At 46.5% G+C, this 16,796-nt stretch overlaps 1 protein-coding gene across 2 annotated transcripts in view; it reads right to left on the reverse strand.

Moving 5' to 3' along the window:
* Positions 1-16,490, reverse strand: part of FAM120C (family with sequence similarity 120C) — a 42,186-nt gene extending 25,696 nt beyond the window's left edge. For both annotated transcript variants that reach the window (XM_044305979.1, XM_044305978.1), the window contains exons 1-4: positions 15,735-16,490; positions 9,304-9,550; positions 5,170-5,252; positions 432-560 (exon numbers count right to left, since the gene is read on the reverse strand). In XM_044305979.1, the coding sequence (XP_044161914.1) occupies positions 432-560; positions 5,170-5,252; positions 9,304-9,550; positions 15,735-16,283 (1,008 nt within the window). In that variant the 5' untranslated portion in view covers positions 16,284-16,490. The remainder of the gene's footprint in view (positions 1-431; positions 561-5,169; positions 5,253-9,303; positions 9,551-15,734) is intronic.
* Between the last annotated feature and the right edge of the window lie 306 nt (positions 16,491-16,796).

Here is a 16,796-nt window from a genome sequence, read left to right on the forward strand (position 1 = left end):
GTTCTACAAAAAACGGAATGCACATGGACATCATCCGTATTTTTTGCGAACAGCAATATACTGAAAAAGCCATACGGTAGTGTGCAAGAGGCCTTATCTTCCTCAGTGCTCTGATACATTATACCTATGTAAGTGGGTGGGGGGCGGTTTATTCAGTAACATTCTGTGTTACATTTTAAAGGGTATATTTCTATATCATGTGCTTTCATTTTTGAAAATTGGATGTCAATTATGGAAAATGTCTTGATATCTTTCTGAATGTCCCATGGGATTGCATGCACTCCTCCCTTTTTCTTCTTTATGGGTTTTTCATTTTTTTTCCTGTATATTGAAAACTAACAGGATTTAAAAATAAAAAAAAAATAAAAAAAAAACAAAACACACACACGACAGACTATTCAGCTATCCAAACTAGAAATGTGAGTACTCACCTGTGAGTGTCTGAATATCTCCTTCCCCACGGCATCTAGATTAGAAGAGTCTTTAATAGTGGCCACGTACTCGGAGACGGCTTTTATAACCACGTCACATGGTGGCAAGACAAGCTGGTGTGCACGGACCTGGAAGCAGTTGGAAGTCATTAAATTGGAAGACATAAGAAAACGTGGGACAGATTTACTAAGGCACATGCGCCAGACACTTTTTGCGACACACTAGGGGGTGAGGCCAAGTAGAGTTGCATCAAATTTATTCTTGGAGTGCACCATGATATTGGCGCATAATTCTGATTTCTATTAGCCAGCCACGTGGTGGTGTAAAGAGAAGTGTCTAATACACAAGATGCACCAAATCTATCACACAAATTTGTGATGAAGTGGGTGCATTATCTGCCTCGTTGTCTTTTAGGATTGGCTTACTATCTGATTGCTTCTTTAATCAGCAAGATAATTGCTAACGAGCGTTCGCTGAAACGCTTGTTAGCGATTATCTGGCGGTGTAAAGCTGCCGCCGATTACCCAATGAACACTTATTCATGGGGTAATAGATCATTTGTGCGGACACAAAAATGGTCGGCAGATCGTGTTGTATAGACACTATGCTGCCGGCAAACAATGATTCAGCATGGGGACGAGTGATGGCATTAGTGATCGTTCCTTCCCATACTGTGGAGGAGATCACTGCATAAATACAGAAGTCTCCTACACTGACAGCCAGGCGATTGCCTGCTGTATCAGCCCGTCTAAAAGGACCTTTAGGAGAAGCTGGCCTGATGATCAGCAGCCACTGCAGGAAGGGGGGAGGCTTAGCATTGAGCAGAGTGGCTCATAAAGTGGGGCCCCTACTACAGGCCATTGAAAGGTGAGGAAGATGCTGAATTCGCTAATAAGCAATAATGTACTGAATTCAAGAGCATCTGTCAGCATGATCAACCCTAGTAAATGAGTGGATTTCATTTGGCTGTTTATTGCTCTGAGATCCCAACAGTGCATGCACTGATTGTACTATCGCTGGTGCAAGATTCCAGAGCCAGGCATGAGGGCAGTGAGGATGGCTGGCTCTGGGACTGGCAAAGTGGTGCTCCGAGTAGCTATGCCCGCCCCTTGGTGATCCGAGCACCTAATTAGCATATACATAAATGTATTTATTTTATTTTTTTAACTACATACTGGACTGCTGCACTCAGCATGATCAACCCTAACAGGCAGTATGCCTGATTTACTAGGTTGATCATGCTATTGCCACGTATCAATACCGTAAGTATTTTGGAGGCATTGCAATGAATACTTATTAACCCCTTCTACCCCAGGCCATTTTTCGCAAATCTGACATGTGTCACTTTATGTAGTAATAACTTTGGAGCACTTTTATTTATCCAAGCCATTCTGAGAATGTTTTCTCGTGACACATTCTACTTCATGACAGTGGTAAATTTGAGTCGATATATTTTATTATTTATGAAAAAATCCCAAATTTACCAAATTCACAATTTTCCAAATTTCTATTTCTCTGCTTTTAAAACAGAAAGTGATACATCATACAATATTTATTACTTAACATTCCCCATATGTCTACTTTATGTTGGCATCATTTTGCAAATGTCATTTAATTTTTTTAGGACGTTAGAAGGCTTAGAATTTGAGAAGCAATTCTTAAATTTTTTAAGAAAATTTCCAAAACCCATTTTTTAAGGACCAGTTCAGGTCTGAAGTCACTTTATGGGGCTTATATAGTGGAAAGCCCCCATTAATAACCCCATTGTAGAAACTATACCCCTCGAGTTACTCAAAACGGATTTTTACAAACTTTGTTAACCCTTTAGGTGTTCCACAAGAATTAAAGGAAAATGGAGATTCATTTTCTAAATTTCACTTTTTGGGCAGATTTTCCATTTTAATCCATATTTTTTCTTTAACACATCGAGGGTTAACAGCCAAACAAAACGTAATATTTATTACCCTGATTCGGCGGTTTACAGAAACACACCACACGCGGTCGCAAACTGATGTAAGGGCACACGGCAGGGCGCAGAAGAAAAGGAGCGCTGCATGGTTTTTGGAAGGCAGATTTTGCGGGACTGGTTTTTAGATGCCATGTCCCATTTGACGCCCCCCTTATGCACCCTTACAGTAGAAACTTCCAAAAAGTGACCCTATTTTGGAAACTAGGGGATAAGGTGCCAGTTTTATTGGTACTATTTTGGGGTACATATAATTTTTTAATTGCTCTATATTACGTTTTTTGTGAGGCAAGGTTAGAATTTTTTTTTTTACAACATTCATCTCACAGGGTAGATCAGGTACTATTTTTATAGAGCAGGTTGTTACGGACGCAATGATATCAAATATGTCTACTTTCTTTGTTTCAGTTTTACATAAAAAAGCATTTTTTGAAATTATGTTTTTGTGTCTCCATTTTCGGAACGTCTTATTTTATTTATTTATTTTCTGCTGATCGTCTTGTGCAGGGGCTCGTTTTTTGCAGGAAGAGTTGACGTTTTTATTAGTACCATTTTTGGGTACATATGATTTTTTGGTCATTCATTATTACACTTTATGGAGCAAGGTGACAAAACTTGGTTGTTTTGGCACAGTTTTTATTTATTTATTTTTACAACCTGAGGAGTTAAGTCATGTGACATTTTTAATAGAGATCGTTACGGATGTGGCAATACCTAATATGTATACTTTGTCTTATTTATTTAAGTTTTACATAATAGCACTTTTGAAACAAAAACAAATATGTTTTAGTGTCTCCATAGTCTGAGAGCCATAGCTTTTTTATTTTTTGACCGATTGTCTTAGGTAGGGTCTAATTTTTTGCAGGATAAGGTGACGGTTTGATTGGTACTAATTTGGGGGGCATATGCCTTTTTGATCGCTTGATGTTGCACTTTATGTGATGTTAGGTGACCAAAAAATTGCTTTTCTGGCACTGTTTTTATTTTTACGGTGTTCACCTTTTTTTAGGTCATGTGATATTTTTATAGAGCTGGTTGCTACGGACGTGGCAATACCTAATATGTATACTTTTTTATTTTATTTCACTTTAACACAATAATAGCATTTTTGAAACAAAGGAATTATGTTTTAGTGTCTCCATGTGAGGGCTGCAGTAAACGATTATTTTAGAAATTGAGTATTCTATTAATTATTTTTTTACGATTAATTGAATACTCTAATAAGAAAAAAATGAATTAATAGACTATTTTCCTTTATAAAAACTCATCAGACCCCCCTGCCATCAGTCTCCAACACCCTTCGGTCCCCCCTTGTGCCATCAGCTCTGTTCCCCCAGCGCCATCAGCACTCCCCCACCCCAGTGCCATCAGCTCTCTCCCCCCCCCCCCCCTTGCACCAGCAGCTCCACCCAAGGCACAGCGTCATTAGTTGCTATGACGCTGTGCACCTCGGGTGCCCAGCCTTAGTCGCACCAACTTACCTTTCCAGTAGCGGCGCCGCCGACACTCCATTGTTCCCCGCTGCTCTACGTACGTCAGGTCAGTGCAGCGCGGGACCATGGATGTGCTGTGGAATGTCCGGAGGCCCCCTGCTGGAAAGGTGAGTATTGCGGGCCAGTGGGAGACGACTGAGGGGAACTAATAGCAAGCGCTTCATGCCCGCTCCGTGGTCACGTGAAAAGTTTGCATCGAGGATTTTTTTGTGTCAAATTACTCGAGTATTCGTTGCAGCCCTAATCCATGTTCTGAGCGCTATATTATTTATTTTATTTTTTTGAGATTTTCTTACGTAGGGGCTCATTTTTTGCTAGATGAGGTGACTTATTGGTACGATTTTGTGGGACATATGCCTTTTTGATCACTTGGTGCTACACTTTTTGTTATGTAAAGTGACAAAAATTGCTTTTTTTTTTTTTTACACAGTTATTTTTTATGGTGTTTATTGTACAGGGTGGATCATGTGATATATTTATAGAGCCGGTCATTACGGACGCAGCGATACCTAATATGTGTGTTTTTTCCTATTTTTGTATTATAAAATCAGGGGAAAGGGGCATTATATATATATTTTTTTTACTTTATTTCTGTCCCACAACTTTTGAGGGTCCGATCCCCTCTGCAATGCATTACAATACATCTGGTTGCCTAGGAGACCAGGCCTGGATCTCCTCGTATCCTGTAGAAGGTAGGTCCCGATGCCGTGCAAGGCATCGGGCTGCCTTCTCACCCATCGGTTTCCCGCCATAGCAGGGCGGGGACCCGATGGGCTTCCTCACCCGCCGCATGCACTTTCTATGCCGCGGTCAGCACTGACCGCGGCATAGAAGGGGTTAATCAGCCGGCGTCAGCTTTTACAGCGAGACCCCTGCTGTAAAAGCCGATGCCAGGGGATTAAACCCTTCTAAGCCGCGGTCAGAAGGTGCATGCTGTGGGTGAGGGAGCCCATCGGGTGCAGTGATCGCTTCGGTGCCTGCCCGATCACCATGTACTATTACGTCATATGTCGGTAGTGGATAGTGTTTCAAATTGGCCCAACCTGTTTTACTCAAAAGGGGGTGGAGTTTAGAGGAAAGGGTGTGACTTTGTGGGAAAGGAGTGAGGCCAAAGAGGCCTTGCGCCCAAATTCTGTCTCAACGTAAGTAGGCTATTAGTTGGTATAGAGTTGGACAGAAGTGTCTATCCCTGCACCAATCCTATCATCCTGCCTTAGCCCCTGTGATAAATCTGGTGCAGGTCTATAGGTTACATCATCTATAGGTTTAGTAAGTCACCTTGAGTGAAGCCAGTGGATGATCTGGTCCCAGCAAACTCCAATGAAATGCGGCCAAGTCCTCATCAGGAAGAATATGATTACCTACAGAAATAAGATTACAGGGCTGGTTTAATGGACTAGCGTACAGACTTGGCAATACTACATTAACTGCAATGTAAAGAAGTTGTACCCTCAGAACCCCTCTGAGACGAGCGTAAGGAAAGGGAAACATTTTGACCACACACACTGGCATCCAGGGAGGATGCCACCAATTTATTTATTTTTTTACCTCTCCTCTAACTAGTGTCAACAAGCTAATTAATACAACGTGATGCCCGCTTCCACCTTGCCTCTGTCCCTGGCAGACTGTGCCCCTCATGATCTAACAATAGCCTAAGTTATCCTATGGTGTGCAAGCATGACCACGGCTGCTGGATAGAAGTGTGGTCCGTAACCATGGAAACAAGCAGTGTATAATGTGATGGAAAAATGAATCAGTCCAGCAAAGGAGGCAATATGGATAATCACAATACATTAGGAAGTGCCTGGTATTAACTTTCTCTACTTGATAAATGCCATTTGCTGAAGTGAGAGAACCCCTTTAGTGAGCATAACTCAAAATAGATAAGAATATGCAACTGGGTCAGCACACACAACTCCCCACTGAAAAGGGACATCCTGGATTTAAAAAAACATTGCTGCTTTCTTCCAAAAACAGCACCTCGCCTGTCCACAGATTGTGTGTTATGGCAGCTCAGACTCAATGGGGCTGAGTTGCAATACCAGCCACAACCCATGGAAAGGTGTGGCGCTATTTTTGGAAGAAGTAGCCATGCTTTTTTAATGCCAGATAACCACGTTCTTTACATTCAGGGATCATTCACCAGTCCATGTCTGTATAGGTTCCACATTCACAGTCCAAATGTTTGAATGGATCCCCCATTCTCCTATACACCACTAGTTGCAATTTATCACCCCGAGAACAAAAGGAGCGGGCAGCTGAAATCCAATATGCCCGATTCATATCTCCTCCAACACTTGCTGTTGGCGGGGGTAGGGGAAGCCGCCATACACATGAGATGGTCGACCAAAGTTATCTAATGTGCAGGCAGAGATAGTTTAAAGTTATCTGCAGGTGCAAACTGTGAAATCTTGTAGGAAGTAGAGTTTTCCTTTAGGGCTCATGCACATGAACGTATTTTCTTTCCGTGTCCGTTCCGTTTTTTTTTTGCAGACCGTATGCGGAACCATTCACTTCAATGGGTCCGCAAAAAGAAAACAGAAGTTACTCCGTATTTCCGTTCCGCAAAAAAATATAATATGTCCTATTATTGTCCGCATTACGGACAAGGACAGGACTGTTAAAATACGAAATGCACACGGATGTTATCCGTATTTTTTGCGGACCGCAAAATACATAAGGTCGTGTGCATGAGCTCTCGGAGGAAAGAGCAGAGGTCACTGACTTGTACATGCGTGTTTATGACTGCTATGGCTAAACCTAGCCTTTTATCACACTACAAGAATCGCTCGGCGTAGGGTATGCACCGAGTAGCTTGAACAACTCTCCAATCTCTGCAGTCTAATGAGTAGATCGCTTTTCGAATAGCTATGGGGTGGGATTTTAGAGCTACTTCTCACTTAGAAATCTCTTTAAAGGGGTTTTCCAGGCTTTTCATATGGATGACCTTTCCTTAGGATACAGTCATCAATATCAGATCGGCCGTGGTCCAACACCCGTGCGAGGAGACGGTGGGTGCCATATCAACAGCGAGCAGAGAGACAGCACGTGCGCAGGGTGTGTGCCTTCTCTTCATACAGCTGAAGTGCCTGGTATTGGACCCCCACCAATTTGATACTGATGACCTATCCTGAGGATTGGTCATCAATATTAAGCTCCCTGGAAAACCGCTTTAATGCAATCCCTACAGACAGCGATTATCTTTGCAGCGTGATACAAAGTGTAGGTGTCATCCCATTGCAACTGCTTATTCCCTATTGCTCAGCCATCAATGGCTGTCTCATAGAGGTGAATGGAACAAAGCAGCCCCCAATCTCATAATCGATGGATGGACCCCTAACAATCAGCCAATTATCCCCTCTCCTCTGCATAGGAGATGCGTTTTTGTAATAGGACAACCCCTTTAACATCAACAGAAGACACTTTGTGTGACGAGCATTTTCAGACCCTTCAACGGTGAAAACATCACCCAGAACGTCTCTCAGCACAAATGATTTAGGGTCCGTTCACACATATAACAATGTAAAAGCACAACAAGAAGAGTTTGAATGGAGCGGAGGTCCTGCCTGCATGCCGCTCTATTCAAAATCTATTGGACAGGCAGAAACAGCCAAGCGTTTGTAGGGATCTCTGGGGGTCCTGGAAATGTGCCCCTAACAATCATACAGTTACCAGCTATCCAACGTAACATACCCTTTGCAAATCTTTAAGGGGCTATTCAGGACTTCAAAACCGATACTAAAGGACAGACCATCAATATTAGTCAGTCCAATCCTCAGCAGTCTGAAGGGGGCGTCCCCTCCATTGTTTTTAGCATATATACTGTTAGTGGCTGTGCCTGATAGGCCATCAGCTCTGAAGTCTTGGTTTACCCCTTCAAATCTGAATTTAAAAAATAAATAAAAATCTATCATTTTAGGTATACAGCGTCGATGCGGACCTATTTGTAACGGACGACAAACCCTGTGTAGTCTGACCCTGCAGTCATTTTGCCATCCCTCTTTCTAACAAAACGGTAGTAAAAAAAAAAAAGTGACTGATTAATCTGACTACACAAGGTATGTTTGAAGTCTGTTACTATGGAGACACCTAGGTTTGCATAGGAGCTGTAGACACGAAACTATACATTTTTAAATAACCACCATTTGCAAAATTGCTTCATTTTTATGCTAGATTCACTGGAACACTGTTGTTCACGTACTGATCCAAATTCGGGGTCAGCAACCTCCGGCACCCCAGCTGTTGTGACACTATAACTCCCAACATGCTCTGTTCACTTCTATGGGAGTCAAGCAAGTTGGAGGTGGTACTTTCACCACAGCTGGGGGTTGTTGATCCCCGATTATGTGGGTGCACTCACACACCTGTACTTTGCTTTTGAAACTTACGTGCCTACTGAGAGTCACACCGAAGGACACACAACCCTTGTCCCAACTGAAATACATTACCCTCACAAACAGGATCTGCATGATACAGATGCTACATGTGTGCTTAAAAGGGGTATTCCCATCTCAGACAATGGGGGTATATCGCTAGGATATGCCCCCATTGCCCTATAGGTGCAGGGCCCTGAGGACAGAGCAGGTATGGTGGTTGCCAGAAGACCCCGGGGTCCCACCACCACCAAGTGCTCTCCCCGTAAGTAGTGAATGGGAGCACACTGCGCTTGCGCAGCCACTGCTCCCATTCATTTCTTTGGGGCTGGCGGAATCAGCCGAGCCAACGCTTGGCTATTTTCAGCGGTCCCATAGAAATGGAAGGCGGCTGATCATGCACAGTGCGCCCTCCATAAGCTTTGGGGCTCTGTTCTAAGAGTAGGGGCCCATTGTCTGAGATGGGAAAACCCCTTAAACATGGGCAGAACACGCGCCTGCATGAACTCACCCTTTTAAAGGAAATCAGTCATCAAATATATCTCCAAGTAATAAAACCAGCTGACCCAAGAGGTATGCACCCGTCAGCTGAATTTAATGGTGTTGGTCCCATCTCGCTATGTGCCCGCATTGCTTAGAAATTTGCCTTTTAATAATATGCAAATGAGGCCCTAGGTGCAAGGAGGGCTATCCTGTTGCACCTAGAGGTGCTGCTCACTCACTTGCAGGCCACGCCCCCACCTATTCTCTGGTACTGTGCCAAAGCCTACGCGCAGACACGATTACATCTTTACTGCCTGGCCCTGTGTTAAGGCAAAGTAGTTGGCCTGCCAGTAAGTGAAGCCTCTAGGTGCAATGGCACCACCCTCATTGCACCTAGGGGATCATTTGCATATTATTAAAGAGAACCTGATGGGACCAGCACCATTAAATTCAGCTGGCAGTCGCACACCTCTCAGGTCAGCTGGATGGATTGAGATCTATTTGGCGACATGCTCCCTTTACGCTGCAGAATTTAGCCCCTTGGTAGCTGCCTTACCCAAAAGGGCAGCGAAGATGGGGAAGGTGCTCATCTTGAGGCCCAGCTGTTTGGCCACCTCTTGCATTAGAAACTGGTTGGTAGTGAGATTCTTCCCGTTCCAGCTGAGCTTGAGGGCGTGCGAGCTGTAGTAAGCAGGGATGTTACACAGAGCGTACTCAGAGTCATGAGCAATGAGGCCATTAAATCCGTTCTCCCGAAAGAAGGATACCACTTCCAGGTGATGATCCTCCAGACTCTGAAACACCTGAAATGCAGGAAGGGTCACCAGGTTTGTGATTATTGTGGTTACTTGATGTCACGTCACATACGAATGCAGAAGCAGAGCAAGGGGCAGAGAAAGCCTAGTGACAAGACAGAGGGGACGTTCCCCAGACGCACACCCACAAGCAAGGGAAGGACAACAGCGGTGAAAGCTCAGCACAGACAAGGCACAACTACACACGGCTAATTTTTGGATTCAATTTTAATTGCCCAAGCAAAACTAAAAATAAATAAAAATAAAAAATGGCTGAAGCGGTTTCAAAAACTTTATTAAAAAAAGAAATCCGGACATTTTCAAATAGTGAAGGTTCATGACGCTGAAGAGCACGTGTTCACACTTAGGCCGCATGCACACAACCGTGGTGTGTTTTGCTGATCTGCAAAACACGGATGGCGTCCGTGCGCGTTCCGCAATTTGCTGAACGACACTGACCGCCTTCAATATAAATGCCTATTTTTGTCCGCAAAGCACGGACAAGAATAGGACGTTATAATTTTTTAGCAGGGCCACGGAACGGAGCAACGGATGCGGACAGCAAAAGGAGTGCTGTGCGCATCTTTTGCAGCCCCCTTTGAAGTGAATGGGTCCGCATCCGAGCCGCCAAAACAAAGGACGTGTGCATGAGGCCTTACTAGGATGGCGTCGCAGACCCCAAAGTTTAGTGTAGGTCAATAAAATATTGCGCCCCCCCCAGGAGGGGGCACTTCCAACCAACCCAGCACTGGTTTCCTCATCCCCAACCCAAAGTGACCAGGTAAGTGATCGAACCCTGCGGCAGGTATGGACGCTGTGTTCACAGCTATCACCAGAGTACAGTGGACAGACATAACGTAGGTCCTTTTTCAGAGATTATAGGGAAGTGGTGGGCTTCTGGTCCAGTCCCTACAAGGGTTCACCCAGACTGGGCAGACTGGTTTTACATGGAATGTTTGTCGCTGCATTGTAAAATGAGAAATCCGCAGCATAAACTCATAAATCCACAGCACGGGTCAACCTCTGAGATTTCTTAAAAAATAATAATAATCTCATCCTCCACTGGTGCTGTGAAACACAGCGGATCTGCCGAATACAATCCCACAGCCTGTCCGTCGGTGCTGGTGTACTGTGCATCCACATGGGGCATATTTTGCAGATTTTCCCCTTGGCATTGCAGAGTAAAATCCAAGCCAGAAATCTGACCTGCTGCGGATTTAAAGGGTTGCAGACATTTTTTTCCTGCAACATGTGGATGAGATTATTATATATTTTTTTTTTAATCCATGACTGGGAAGGAAAAAGGTTACCGAGACTCCCACTTCCAATTCAGCGCTGTAGGCGGCTCAAGCATACACAAGTTTATCTCCTGTACATAGCCCTACCTGGAGACGGGAAAGTGAAAGGGCCCACTGGTCAGACATAAGTGGAGGGTCTCAGCACTAGGAGCCCACCGATAACCACTTCTGACATGTAACTATGCGGATTCCCCTAGGCAGATTATACAACCACATTGGTGAGCCATCGTGTGCAGCCTCTGCGAGGGGAACGCTACGACCAAGGCAACCTGCATCCTTGCCACCACTAGTTCAGCAGACTACATTTACCTAGAAATTGGTGTAAAGTATCAACATTTGATGCAATTTAGCAAAAAATGTTTTCTAGTTTTTCTCCTATTTGCAAATCAAACGCGACAAAACTAATCCACCACGTGGGTCAAGATGTGACAGCCACGTGGTCGTTCCTGCAAATGACAGAACATGTCCTATTCTTGCAGACCAGAATAGCCAGTTCTAGTAAAGGGAGCGTGAAAACTGCGGCATGCTCGAGGCCAGTCTCCGTGTTTTAGGGATCTGTGGTTTGTGGACCGCAAAACGGATACAGCCCTGTGCGTGAGGCCTTAGACAAAATTAGTAAATGTTGCTGAATGGGCGCTGGTTGTAGCATTTTACCTTCCAAGAAACTAGAGAAAATAAAGAGCAACTGGTTTCAGATATTTTAGTCCCTAGGGGGCAGTATGATGGAAGACATTTCATAGGACATCAGTAACAGGGGGGGGGGGGGGGTACAGACATAATGCAACCATGCAGGACACGGATGACCGGTCATTTGCAGATATGAGCAGCTCTTCTAATAACAGAGCAGGTTTCTGGGGGTCAACACCTAATCAACAAGCAATATAAGCCATGATAACTTTATATTCTCAGTACTGCCCTAACCTAGGACCCTTCGAGTCTTAATAAATGTGGGACTTAGAGGGGTTTCCCCAAAATCAAATATTGGTAAGGTATCCTCAGGATAGGTCATCCACATGAGATCAGTGGTGGTCTGACTCCTGGACAAGTGCTCCGGTCTAGTCATATACCAAGCACAGCGCCATATGTAGGATAGTGGCTGCACTTGGTATTGCGGCTCAATCACATCCACTTGAACGGGACTGAGCTGCAAAAAGGCCATGTGACCGATGGAGGTGACTTCAGAGGCGGAGGAATAAGCTGCAGCACTTGTCTGAGCGCTGCAGACACTCCCAGCGGCTGATCGGCGGGTGTCGGACCCCACCGATCAGATATTGACGACCCATCAATATAGAAGTCCTAGGAAACTCTGGGTGAAACACCAGGACTATCAGTGCTGGAGACATAAGGCCGGACAGTCACGTGCGATCTGTAAGACACGTCCAGCAGACATCAGACTATACCCAACTACTACAATTAAAAGGTGCGATGTAGTCACACAGCTCGGAGGATGGAGGAGTAGTAGTCTGGCTCAGCCTCACACTATACTGACGTGCTAAAGTCCAGTCACAGATCCGTCAAAGGGGTAGCTCAGGACTGGAAAAACATGGCGGCTCCCTTCCATCAACAGGAGCTGTGTCTGGTATTACTACGCCCCTTTAACGAATGCTATAAAGATCGCCATCCAAGGTAAACCTACTCCAGGAGGAGTAGTAGTAATAACCCACATGAGAACCTCAAAAACCACCACTATAAGGAATTGTCTGCTGGGGTCAGTAACCGTCGGCACTGCAGCTGCTGTAGAACTACAACTCCCAGCGTGCACACTTGCTCAGCTCTTGTTGTAACCCCCATAGGAATGAAAGGAGGATTCTGGGAGTTGTAGTTTCAGAACAGCTGGAGACCCAAAGATTTCCGATCCCTGTTATAGAGGATTACAAAGACTAAAAAGGTGGTCTAGGACTAGAAAAAATAAAAAATAAATGCTATTTTCAAAAAACAGCGCCACCCCTGTCCACAGGTAGCCTGTGATATTACAGCTCAGCCCCATTCACTTCAATGGAGCAGAGCTGCCATACCAGACACAAACAATGGACAGGTGTGGATTTGTTTTTGGGGGAAAAAAATAAAATAAAATGAAGTCATGTTTTTCTAACCATGGAAAACCCCTTTGGGATTGCTATGCTGGACAACTCTCCCAATCGTCCCATACACATGCATGCTTGGCTCAGCTGTGCATGCACATGTAGTGAATGGAGGAGAAATCTGCAGCCAGATGACCCTTGCAGCGGTTTATCTCCCTAACAAAAGGATCAGGCAGTTGAAATCCAACATGTCTGATTCTTAATCTCCCTCGACATGACAAGAGTCGGACAAAAAGATTTAAAGGGGTCAACATGAGATCGGTGGGAGTCTGACACGGATCAGCTGTTTGGGGACGCTGTGGCGCTCCGAGTGTCACAGGCTCCATGCGTCGTCCATTGTACACTGCAGCTCAGGCCCATAGGTCACGTGACGTCATATGGCCTACGATAGTGATGCCTAACCTCCGGCACAGAGATGTGGTGAAACTACGACTCCTAGCATGTTCCATTCATTTCTATGGAGTTGTAAGAACAGCCAGGCAAGTGTGCATCTTGGGAGTTGTAGTTTTACCCCAGCTGGAGTGCCGGAGGTTAGCCGTCAGACCTAGGAAGAGGCTTATGCCCCCTTCATACAGCTGGGGTGAGGGGTGTCAGACCCCCCTCTGATATCAATGACCTATCCTGAGGACCGGCCATCAATATAAAAAAAATAAAAACTGAGAACCCCTTTAGCTTCAGGGTTTATTCACATGCAGCAGATTAGTAGAGCAAACAGCGTATACAGATGAACGAGTCGCAACAAATCTGCTGCCTGTGAGGTGCCCTAATGATAATTACCTGAGCGAGCAATACTTGTACTGGAAAATAAATGGTCACAATTGGGGTACATCTGCCACTGCCCACCATTCGGACCGTCATAGCTGCAAAATTCAGACCCTGCCATTAAAGTAGCATTCCCGCAAATTTGTATTTGATAAGATACATGACGTCAACTGTAGTGAAGGTAATCTTCTCACCAGTGACTGAGTTATAACCTCCCTTCTGATCCTCAGCGGTGTCATGTGACCAGCACTGTGACTTTCCAACACAGCATCTTGTGTGTGGACAGGAAGCCGGTCTCTCCATGTATTCCTATGGAAACCTCAAATTCCGTCTCATAGGAATGACTAGAGTAAGTCACCGACTCCCTGTCCTGTGTTGGTCACATGACACAGCTGAGGATCAGAAGGGAGGTTATAACTCACAGATACAGTCACTGGTGAGAAGCCTGTACCTGCAAATCTGTCACCAATAGACTAGGCCCCGAGTCAAGCAATGCCACCGCTGCAGGACAGGCAAGCACAAGCATGCCCGGGCTGGCTAAGTGCTTATGGGCATGCATGTCTGGTACTAATCTCCTGGACTGGGTATGTTGAATCTCCCCCCTCGTATGAGTTAAGAGGGGACAGCCATGCCCAAGAGGATATAGCCACCCAATCCTCACACATTGCTATCCTCCTTTGGGATAGCAAAAAAGTGGCACCTCCATCTATATTTTAAGAGGACCCGTCCCCTCTCCTGACAGGTCTGTTTTAGTTACTACTTGCATTCCCCATGTGAGCACAATGCTGGAGCATCCATACTTATGGCTATATTGGGTCATTCTTGTATTATTCCTGCTAGAAGTTAGCAGGTCCATATAGGAGTGTGTCCTCTGCACAGTCTACAGCAGGGATCAGCAACCGTCAGCAGTCCAACTGCTGTGAAACTACAATTCCCAGCACGCAACATTTATTTCTATATGCGTTCTTAGAAGAGCAGAGCAAGTGTGCATGCTGGGAGTCGTAGTTTCACAACAGCTTGAGTGCCAGAGGTTGCCTACCCCCTGGTCTACAGTATAGTCCAGGGCTGTGAAACTACAACCCCCAGAATACACACTTAAGGCTCACGCACACGAACTTATTTTCTTTCCACTTCCGTCCCGTTTTTTTTTTTGCGCAACCATTCACTTCAATAGGTCCGCAAAAACAACGGAAGGTACTCCGTGTGCATTCCGTTTCCGTATTTCCGTCCCGCAAAAAAGTTGTGCATGTCCTATGGTTGTCCGCAAATCACAGTCCGAGGCCCCATTCAGGTCAATGGGTCCGCCAAAAATACGGAACACATCCGTATTCTGCGGATCAATACTGTAGAAATGCTATGCCCAGCTCATATGTTTGGTGATTAATAAGTTATGTTTTGTGGAATAATGGAACAGAAGAGGACTTGAGAAAAAAAAAAAAAACTCAGATACGGAACGGATCCGTTAAAAAACGGACTGCAAAACAACAACGGTCGGGCGCATGAGCCCTAAGGCAGTTGTTTTTGTAACTCACATAGCAGTGAAAACCTACAGCCCTCCAGCTGCTGCAAAACGACAACTCCCAGCACGCCCAGACTGCCTACAGCAGGGCATGGTGGGAGTTGTGGTTTTACAACAGCTGGAGGGCCGCAGGTTGAGCATGCCTGGTCTAAAGTATAAATCAGTGCTGCCAATGTCCAGGGCACACACCCCAAACTGGTAACGCCAATCTGGACCTGCTAGTACTCCGCTCAGAACTTCTAGCAGGAATAATAGAGGGATAGTACCCAACCTAAAGCGACAATAGATACCCCAGACTTACAGGGGGGGTGCAAGCGGTCGCTAAACCCCATGCAGCGCCCACTTCGACTAAACACAGCTGGGCGCCTGCGGGCACAGATGGCAAAACACAGTGATGGACCACAAGGCACAGCATGCTCAAGGAAAACCCCATGCATTAGTGGGATGGCACCAGTGGCATGACCAGGAGCTAGTCTATAGGGGGGGGGGCACAGACATGGCACAGGGTGGGCACACTGCACAGTCCTGGTTACCTTCACTCTGAACCGGATCATGGCCAGGCGAATGCAGTGCGCCAGGCAGGCGGGCGGCAGGAACCAGGCCCGGGGGGGCGGGGTGCCCTTGTTTCCAACGTGGCTGACAATCAGCTGGGCCGTCTGCCGCTCGCCCTGCGCCCGCCGGGCCCACTCGGGTAACCTCTCTTTGGCCAGCGTGCCGTTGAACATGGCCACCAGCTCCAGGCCGCCCTGGTAGAGACAGGCCTGGGACAGCGCCGCCAGGTAGCCCAGCATGGCGTTCCACTGGCCCCCGCACACCCAGTCTGTCTGGTAGCCGCCATAGAGCCGCTGGAGGGCAGAGTCCGCGTCCACCAGGACCCGGCAGGGGGGAGGATTAGGGGGCCCCGCCGGGGAGGGGGGCTGTGGTGGGCCAGGGGGCAGCGGGGCTGGCGGGTATCCCCCGGGTGACAGGCCCGCGCGGTGCTGCTGCCGGGCCACCGTCCGGGCCAACTTCAGTAAGTCAACGGGCACCACGGCCCCCGGGCATCGCTTCTCCAGGAACTCCTGGAAGCCCTGCACCCCCATTGTGCCGGGCCCGCGGCCGGACAGCGAGGAGGACGAGAACCCGGATGAGAGCGAGGCGGGAAAATGGAGGGGGAGTGAGCGGAGGACGCGGCGGGGGCTCGGGCGGCTTCCTCCCTCTTCACAGGAGCTGGGTGCGGGGGGAGAGTCCCTGCGCGGCACAAGCCGCCATCTTAATCGCCTTCTTCTTCGGCAGCTTTTTACTACTACGCCCCACTCTTACTGAGGTGGTTGAGGGGGCGCAGTGTTCTCTGGGACGTGTAGTCCCCGCCCCTATCGTCGTCGACTAACGCCTGAGACATGCGAACTACAACTCCCTACAGCCGCAGCGCGAGTCGACGTCTACAGTCGTCTTCTCTGAAGAGCGCGGTGGACTCTGGGAAATGAAGTCTTCGCCTGGTTACTAGCGACCGCAGCGTACGAGAAGCGAACTACATCGACCGAGAGCCTGCGCGGGGTCAAGCTCCGTCTTTACCTAATGTGCTGTTAGATAAACCGTTTGTGCTGTTTTTAGTC

The sequence above is a fragment of the Bufo gargarizans genome, chromosome 9 (genome assembly GCF_014858855.1).
Source record: "Bufo gargarizans isolate SCDJY-AF-19 chromosome 9, ASM1485885v1, whole genome shotgun sequence".
In the NCBI taxonomy this organism is placed as follows: domain Eukaryota; kingdom Metazoa; phylum Chordata; class Amphibia; order Anura; family Bufonidae; genus Bufo; species Bufo gargarizans.